The sequence below is a fragment of the Cuculus canorus genome, chromosome 19, assembly GCF_017976375.1.
Source record: "Cuculus canorus isolate bCucCan1 chromosome 19, bCucCan1.pri, whole genome shotgun sequence".
Classification (NCBI taxonomy): domain Eukaryota; kingdom Metazoa; phylum Chordata; class Aves; order Cuculiformes; family Cuculidae; genus Cuculus; species Cuculus canorus.
Genome location: NC_071419.1, coordinates 7,315,487 through 7,324,407, shown reverse-complemented (window position 1 = coordinate 7,324,407; position 8,921 = coordinate 7,315,487). Strand labels below are relative to the sequence as shown.

Below are 8,921 nucleotides of genomic sequence, written 5' to 3'. Positions count from 1 at the left end.
AACCCACAGACTTTTGCCACAATGCTTAGCAGCAGGTATCCACAGTCGCTTAACTTTCCAGTTCAGCAACTCCTGCCGTATCCTCACTGCGTAGAAAGCCATCTTTTCCCAATATAACCAGCTAAGGAGTCGGGCATCCAGTCCTTTGGCAGGAGAAGGTATCTGTTGGGGAAGAGGTGAATGAACAAGGGCAGAACTGGCAAAAAAGGTCAAAGCCTTAGTGAAGGTGGTCTTTGGGGTTTGGGCCAAAAGATTTGGCCCTGTGAGATGTTCTGAAAGCTATTGCAGCACAGAATCTGTGAAGAAGAGTGGCTGATACAGGCTTTATCTCCAGAAGCAAGAAAGAATGGGCTCAAAAATACAAGTGGACGTGCATATATGAGTATATATACGTATGGATACTGGAAGGGATGGAGAGAGTGAGCCTCCTCCTAGGGTATAGGGTATGTGGCACCTTAGCTCCATCGCTGCGCGTGTGCTTGGCGATGGTGAACCACTTTGGGATCACCGTCAACGCCGTCTCTGAGTGTTGCACTGAACACAGCAGCTCTGAGTTTATCAACAGCAGAGTAAGAATCAGAACAACTCGCCTGCTCTTACTGCTTAGCTGCCCTGAGCAATCCCAGCTAGAACAGCTTGAGAGACTGGAGGGGGTTTTTTTTCCCCCTTTCCTTTAAATAAATGGGCATTTTTTATTTTTTTTTTTCTTTTCTGAGCTACTAATGTTCGTTTTGCGTGCAGGCACGCGATGCCATTCCTGTTTGAGAATGCACACAGTGGAGTGCAAAAATAAAGATTGCATCTCATCCATAATGCATGGCCCAGCAACCCGCTTCAGCAAATTACCCAAGTAGATTCTTCTGATGGGGCTGGGGGGAGGGGGGCAAAGAAGGGGAAAAAATATTGTAGCAAGTATCTTTCTACAAAAATGACAAGATAAACTCGTAAAAAAATAGGCATGCGGAGCTTTTCTCAAAAGAGGTCAATTCAAAAATTAAAGATAAAGGTTATGTTGTTGCTGAGTGCGGAGCAGCCGGGCTGAATGCAGGATGGGCGAAGGGCAGCAGAGGGACTGGGTGGATGGGGAGAGCCCAGAGCTGCCTGCAGAGCTGCCCAAGGGCTTGATTTTGTGTTGTCTGGAACTTGGTAGAGAAGTGACTTCCTCGGTAGATGGGTAAGGAAAAGGGGTTGCTTGTTGGTTTGTTTATCGCTTTCAATTTACTGGTTTGCAAAGATGTGTTGCAGCTCTACGCTGATGCTCTGCAGGCAGGAGGGAGCTGTGCAAAATACAGATTAGACGTGTGAGGAGGGGCACAGAAAGGTGGGAATGGGCCACTAAAGTGACTTGAAATCTTCCTTACCACCAGCCCCGGAGCAACCTTGGTTTCTTCCACTCTTGCCAGTTGCTGCTTTGCAGCCTGAAGAAGCCGGAGGATGCAGCCACTTCTCCCTGCAATGGGGTATGTTCTACAAAGAGATGCTACGGCCATTGCCTCTGAAAAAAAGCATAAAATGAGTGACCCGGCTCCTTTGCCGTGTGTTTGTGCTAAATCTGAATGGTTCACCGCAGGATGGCAGGAGAGGCAGCCGCCCCCTGCCCTTCTCTGAGAGCGCTTCCCTCGGGAGCGATGCACCGCGGTTAAGGCCAAGTGTGAAACCCAGGGGCTCAGCTGCGAGTCCAGCGTGATGTCAGCTTGGTGAGGGGTATAAATAAAGGCATTTTAGGACAAGACAGGATTCAGTTTGCCTTTGCTTCACCCTGGAGGGTGAGGCTGATAATTGCACCTTGATGATAATGCCGGTGGCTCCTGGATCATTATGATTCGATGTAGAGCACGTTTGAAGAGTGTTTGGGATTGTTTGGTTATTTTTTTCTTTCATTTGAGTGATAATGTCAGTAAGCCCTGGCTCCAAATCTCATCTTTTGAATGTCATTCACGCTAATGAGCCCTGGCCCAATCCAGCAAGATGCGTTTGGGTTTATTTCAGCTTTCTGCAAGCAGGAGATGGGCAGGAACCCAAAGCCGGGGCAGAGCCTTGGTGCTGGAGGATTGGCGGCTGCTGGAACGTGCTGGGCTCCGCACACCTCCGGCCAACAGCAGCTCCCAAACTGCAGCCCCGCTTCCCTGCCAGCACAACCTGCTTTTGCCATCTAGTGGCTCTCCCAGAAAGGCTCAAAAATAGACCTGGGGAGCCAAAGTGGAGGGATGATAGGGTCAGGAAGGGAAAGAAAGGTGAGAAAAATATTGGAGGGTATCTGTGCTATTCAAGTGGCTTTTTTTTTCCCAAGTTACAAGCACGAGACCAGTGTGAGGCTTTGTGGAGTGCTCTGCCGATACATTAAGGTTAGCGGTGGAGATTATCAGCCAGCGAGACCCCACCAGAGCACAGCATCCCTCGTGTGACACAGCTCTGCGATGCAGCTCTGCTCAGCTGCCTGTGTTTGCGATGGCCAGAGCCTGGATCATAGATTCATAGAATAGTTTGGGTTGGAAGGGACCTTCAAGCCCATCCCGTTCCAACCCCCTGCCATGGGCAGGGACACTTCCCACTGGATCAGGCTGCCTAAAGCCCATCCAACCTGACCTAGAACAAATTGCCAAACCTGCCCGAAGGGAAAAAGCTCTGGGCGCCCATGGCTTCATGCAGTTTGTGTCCGCACATCAGGGTTTGGCTGCCTGTAAATCAGGATTGTGGTGTTAATAGTGTGTTGATGCTTTCTTTTGCTATTTTTCCTTCCCATATTGTCATTTGTTGAATTTGGAAGTGATGACAGGATTTGCTTTCAGCTTGGTTCAGGAGTGTTTAAAATAAATCCAAAATGTAGAGAGGCTGCATTCCCCTCTGCTTGACCTCAGGATGGAGGCTGGGGAGAAGTATTCTGCCCCATCCCCAGAGCCACCCTTTCCCTCTCCCAGGAGCCCGGGGAGAATCATGGAATAGTTCGGGTTGGAAGGAGCCTTAAAGATCACCCAGTTCCACCCCCCTGCCATGGGCAGGGACACCTCCCAGTGGATCAGGCTGGATCCCAAGGTCCCATCCAACCCGGCCTTGAACACCTCCAGGGATGGGGCAGACACAGCTTCCCTGGGCAACCTGGGCCAGGGCCTCACCACTCTCAAGGTGAAGAAATTCTTCCTTACATCAAGTCTAAATCTGCCCCTCTCCAGTTTATACCCATTGCCCCTCGTCCTATCACCGCAAACCTTTATGAACAGCCCCTCTCCAGCTTTCTTGTAACCCCTTAAGGTACTGGAAGGTCGCTATAAGCTTTCCCTGGAGTCTTCTCTTCTCCAGGCTGAACAACCCCAACTCTCTCAGCCTGTGCTCGTATGGAAGGCACTCCAGCCCTCTGATCGTCTCTGTACGATGAGGACCCAACCCTTTCCCCCCCTGGCAGACAGCATCCTGCAAAGCCTCCCTCGCAAAAAAAGAAAAGTAACTGGCAGCTTTTATTGAGATTAAAATACCACACAGATCTGCTGCGCTTTTGTTTTTAAACGCTTGAATGCATTAGCATTGATTTATTTTTAATACAACCAGCCACCTGTGATTTTTTGAATATTATTTCTGTTTGTGCTCTTTAGCAGAGGTAATTACAACGTTGTTTTTGAGCTGCGACCGCAGCCGTGCTGCCCTGGAGGGGTGGCTCAGGGCTGGCAGCAGCACCAGGTACTCGTGTGTACCCACAACGCGCTGCTCTGCCTTCAGTAGCACTAAATATTTCCTTTATTCACCACTCAGATGTAGCTGCACGTGTTGTAGGGGGCTTAAGGAGAAAGAAAACGCCTTTTCTTTGTTTTTTCCTTAATCTCAACAGGCCTTCAGCATCCTGTTGGAGAACGACCGCGGTCTGTTAGTGCCTGGGAAGAGAGCAGCGAGGTTCAAGGTCACAGGGAAAGGCAGAACCCGCTGGGCTCCCCGTACCTATGGAATGCTCGTTCTTGAACTGCTCTCAGTAATGCTTCAAATCACCTTGCACATATAATGAAAGTACGAGCAAGAACTCACTAAGCGAATGAGCCCTTCCTTTAATTCCCCTTTGCTTACGCTGCTTATTTTTCTCCCGCATTAATTATTTTTAAAGGAAAATTTAATTTTGTTTAATGGGAACAAAGTTTAACACTCCATAAACTTTGTCTTCTGCAGCCTTCCATCTGGTAAGCTTATTTTCTTTTTATTTTAATTATTTTTAAACCGGCCCAGTAAATTGTGTGCGTTTAAGAGGCACTTCACATTAAGATGAAGTATTTTAGTCTCAGAGGATCATCTGTTTTTAAAGAGGTAATGATATACTACATATTTTTCTCCCCTGATTAACCAAATCTCTGTCCCTTTGACCTGCACAGCACACGTGGGGCTGCGTCCTCTGTTGTGACCTGGATGCAGCAATCAGAGCCGATCGGAAGGAAAAAGAAAAGGACGGCTCCGAGAGGGCACAGCAGGGACCATTAAGAAGTAAGTGGCAAATCATCTTCTCAGGAAAGGGAAATGTTTAATTTATATATTTATTTATTTATTTATTATATATTTAAAGTACAGATGGTGTTGGGGGGGGTGTATGGAAAAAGGCTGCGAGAAGACCAGGAGACATGGGTGTACTATAAATAGATGTACAGCTGTTTCCTTCAGGTGTTGTAACTCAAAAACGTAGGATGATTAATTTTGAAAGTTGAAATGTATAGCAGATTCTGATTACATCTGAGTGTCTATAATTTAGCTACTTAGTAAAATTAACTTGACGTTTTTAGTGAGCTGTGAGGACAATAATGTGTGAAGAGACTGAAGAACAAGTTTGACTGCACGCTCTTCCCTTACCTCCCACTTTTTCAATTTGCAAAGTTTATTTTTAACTTTTCCAGGGTTTCTGGCATCTTTCCTCTAATCCAGACAAATGCATTTGCCTCCCCCTGCTGTCAGCTAAAGACAAAGAGTGGTTATCAAGCTCTCTCTTCCCTTGATGGACTGGAGGTGCAAGCGCTCAGCAGCTCACCTGGAGATGGAAGTTCACACCAGCTCGGGTAAGGACTGTAGGTTGGGAACTCCAAAGCACATAATGTTTCTCAGAGCACAGCGCCTCCAGGAAGGCCGTGGGACTTCTCATTAAATCCATTTTCATACTTCAGAGAAGGGCTTTTGCTATGAGCTTGCAAAAAGCAGGTTCTCCCAGGGAGCAGAGAAACATGTACCCCGAAAGTGCATGGCTTTACGCTCTTGTGCTTTAATAAAAGCTTATTTGCTCAATGGTTGTGTGGGAGTTTGGAATATGACAGCCCATCCCACTGTCCCCATCTGTGACCTGGCAACCACCTGGAGCTTAGGAGTGCAGGGCTACCCAACAGGAGGATGCAACAGCTTTGTAATATCGAGCTGTAATTCAGAAGAAAACTGATTTAAAGCATCTTTGTGGTAGTCAGAATTAGCTGATTAGCATCAGTCTGTTGGGAAGCTCATTTGAATGAAAAAGGGGAGCTATTGGGACTTGTCTGAGCCTCTACACATTGCACGTGTACTACCAGACCAGTCAGACTGCCCCCGGCAGCCCTTGCCCAACTCTATGGGTGCTATTAATGGGTGTAATTAATAGCTACCTCTTTTCCACAGTCACGTTTCAATCCACATAACTTCATTTTCTGTGAATGCCTGTTATAAGCTGGTCATTCCCTAGAGTGTAACATCCAAGGACCCCTCTAACCTCACTCCTGTGCTGAGATTTCCCTGCCCTGGTGCCAACCTTCTTGGATGACAAGGGCAAGTTATCTTGTATGACGGGGATATTGTGAACTTGGGAAAAAAGACTAAAAATCACACTTTGTGTGAAATTCATTTAGTTCAATAAAGCCATGATTGTACCATAGCCTGCTTCTGTAACCAATCACTTTAAATTATGATCTAGTTAGGGGTTATTTTCCCAGTTGCTGTAGGGCCTCAGAACCGGTTGCAGGTACCCAGCTCTGCTGTGAAAGGGGGAGCTCGGTCAGCTCGGGCTGAAAAGGCTCCGGGCAGGATGAGGGGAGTTCACCGAGAAATGCTTTATGTTGGGTGTTCTCTGGCCTTGCCAAAATAGCACTATGATGTGTACTGCTATCAATGTGAGCTATAAAACGCCAGAGTAAAAGATTTAGATTTAAATTTAAGAAATATTTTTCAGAGTTTTTAGCAGAAAAATGGATTTCAAAAGGGTTGGACTCCCCCCTCACACAGCACCTCATCCTCTCTGTGCGGAGTTTGGAGTGTGAGGGGGACAGGGATGACACAAACCCTTTACCAAGAGCAGAGGACTTTCAATTACGGCTTCTTGAGAGCAAGTTTCCACCCCCCCCCCCCCCCCAACCATGATGAGCGCTTCTCCCACCCCTCACAAACACTGCTGACAAGGACGGGATACACTTTAGTTGAACTTGGGAAACAAACCTCAACCCTGGCTGCTTTGTGCTCAAAGGCTGATGTTTGAAACAAAACAACATGAACACATTTGTAACTAATTTTCATTTTAATAGTCTGAATTTAAGTAGTATTTTCAGACCTAGCATCGAAGTACCTAACAGGGCAATAAGAAAGCTCAGCATCAGGCAGCTTCTACAAGAATCTTCCAGATGTGTTTAAAATACTTTAAAATATTGAACATTTCTCACATTGTTATAAAACAATGGCAACTGGCAGAATCCTTTTTTTTTTTTTTTAACCTACGTTCTTTTAGCAGTAGAGACACAGTTTGGAATGTGTGGATCACATTCTTGGTGTTTCCATGACCTTTTTGACTACAACAACAAATACATTTATAACATGACAAGTACAAATATAAAATTTCAAATCAGCCAACTTTAAAAAAAAATCTGGATTTTTCTTCAATACCTCCAGTACCTTGCTTGTAATAAATATTAGAAACCATCTTTTACATTACAGAAAATTATAAATAAGTTAGTTACCAAAAGAATTCCTTTTTGTCCTTTTTTTGGTTTTGGTGAAACGCTGATTCCATTAAAAGAGCTGAACAAACGTTTTTTTTTTTACATCAATAAATAGTAAGGCATAAAGAAGCAACAGAAATCACAGGGCCACTCTTTACCAGTGGAAGTGCCTCCTTCAGAGAATCCTTTTTTTGTTGGTATGGGAAGGTGATTTTTGATTCTCAGCTGGTGGAACCTGTTAGAAAAGCAATAATTATTAGTTTTACAGTACCTCAAATGCACGCAATTTGTCCCCAGCCCTGGGTTGTAACATTTAAGGAGGAGCTGGGTAGCATACAAGCATTCGGCGTGCAGTGGTGAGAGTGAGATTTAGGAGTTAAAAAGTATGTTACATTCTTCTGGGAGTAAAGTCTGAACCTCCTGGGAGAAATCAAACCTAAGCAGCGATTACTCAACCACTCACACTAATTTAATACACGGCATTAGCAAATAGCTGTTTGCAAAAGCTTTGCCTGTTGTGCCGATATTTTAAAGAAAAGGCACTACTTGCTATTAGCACAGATCCAGGCTTTAAATAAGGGTTTCTTTTGTGAACTTGTGCAGCAGACAGGTTATTGGACTGTGATCTGCTGAAAACGAACTACTGAAGGAGATGACAGACATGAATATTAATCTGGGGAAAGCACCAGAAAGGAGAGGGTTGTGCTGTTTACGTGGTCAGTCATAAAACTCTTATTTAAGCATCAAACATTGCAGAATACTTATCATACTAAACTACTATTACCTGGAATTGATTAGGTAGCAAACCTAAAACAAATCAGACTAGTTCTGCAAAATACTACTGACAGCAATGTGTATTTCTATTCAGTTTATACCAAGGAATGAAATGCAAGCAAAAACTTTACTTACTTCCAGGTTTCCTCTAGCCTTCTTCAAGACATCATGAGTTAAAACCACTGGAAAGAAAGAAGAGATTAAAAAGAATACAGCACAGCCTTTCTGTATTCAAGTCTTAAGATCAAATATTTAATGCATAAACTCACATCTACAGGATGGGCAGCGACCAGGCAACCACACACAGCCCCTACCACCACTTCCTTCCTCACCACAATCCAGAACTGTTCCTTCCTCCGGAGCCCAGTTCAGAAGCTCAGGCTGTACAATAACAGTTGCGACAACCCAAAATAAAGGGTCAAGACTGTACAAGGAGACAGAGCTAAGGAAGAGCAAGAGGAGTGATAGGAATTGTTGGACTCAATGATCCAAGAGGTCTTTTCCAATCTGGTGATTCTATGAGTCCCCCAGAACCCCAGAGCAGGTCCAAAGCTGTGCCACCACTGGAATGCCATTTCCTACCCCCAGCGTATCTTCCACTTCACGCAGAATCTGCTTTTCAAATCTTAACATTAAGAAAGGGTTTTTAAAGTTCTTCTGCCACACCAAGAACAATAGTGAGCACATGCGTAGCTCCTCGCTACACCGAATGTCACACTTAACATCTCTGTGATACTGATGACCTGGTTCCTTCGATCTAAGTCAAAGGAAGACTTTCTATTCATTTTAAGGGGAGATGGTGCATGAGGCAACTACAATTACAGCTATTCCATAGCCGCCTTGGGGCTCAGTCAGTGGGAGAGGGAAGAAAAACTGTGCAGCAGAGAGATTACGGGGGCTGATGGGCTGGGAAGAGGACAGAAGAAAAGTCAGCCAGCTCCTCCAGCAGTTCAAGGACAAAGCGACCTAGAGATGCTGTGGGGAAATCATGTCAGTGGCTTGCTCTGAAGGGTTCCAAGTTTTCTCTATTCATCCAGCTACTTTGCCTCTGTGGGGACAGCGCGCGACCTGCGAATGGAGGAGGGGATGCTTCTAAACAAAACTGATATTTAGAAATGTCAGGTTAAATATGTGATTCTCTAATCTCTGTCAGCTCCATAACTGCAGAAAAATACCACTCGCAAGTACCAATTTAATATTCCAGTCTCAAAAATAAACAATTTAGCCATAATAAAG

At 45.1% G+C, this 8,921-nt stretch overlaps 1 protein-coding gene and 1 long non-coding RNA gene across 2 annotated transcripts in view; one reads left to right on the top strand and one right to left on the bottom strand.

Annotated features, from left to right (window-relative positions):
- The first annotated feature begins 1,476 nt into the window (after positions 1-1,476).
- Positions 1,477-6,314, top strand: LOC128854131 (uncharacterized). Its single transcript, XR_008453047.1, has 3 exons — positions 1,477-4,160; positions 4,350-4,458; positions 4,863-6,314. It is a non-coding gene; the product is annotated as an uncharacterized LOC128854131 (long non-coding RNA).
- A 189-nt stretch (positions 6,315-6,503) lies between these two features.
- CDK5RAP2 (CDK5 regulatory subunit associated protein 2) overlaps positions 6,504-8,921 on the bottom strand; it is an 84,245-nt gene continuing 81,827 nt past the window's right edge. Inside the window, exons 38-39 of the mRNA XM_054084221.1 lie at positions 7,821-7,867; positions 6,504-7,146 (exon numbers count right to left, since the gene is read on the bottom strand). Of these exons, the coding sequence (XP_053940196.1) occupies positions 7,087-7,146; positions 7,821-7,867 (107 nt within the window). The 3' untranslated portion in view covers positions 6,504-7,086. The remainder of the gene's footprint in view (positions 7,147-7,820; positions 7,868-8,921) is intronic.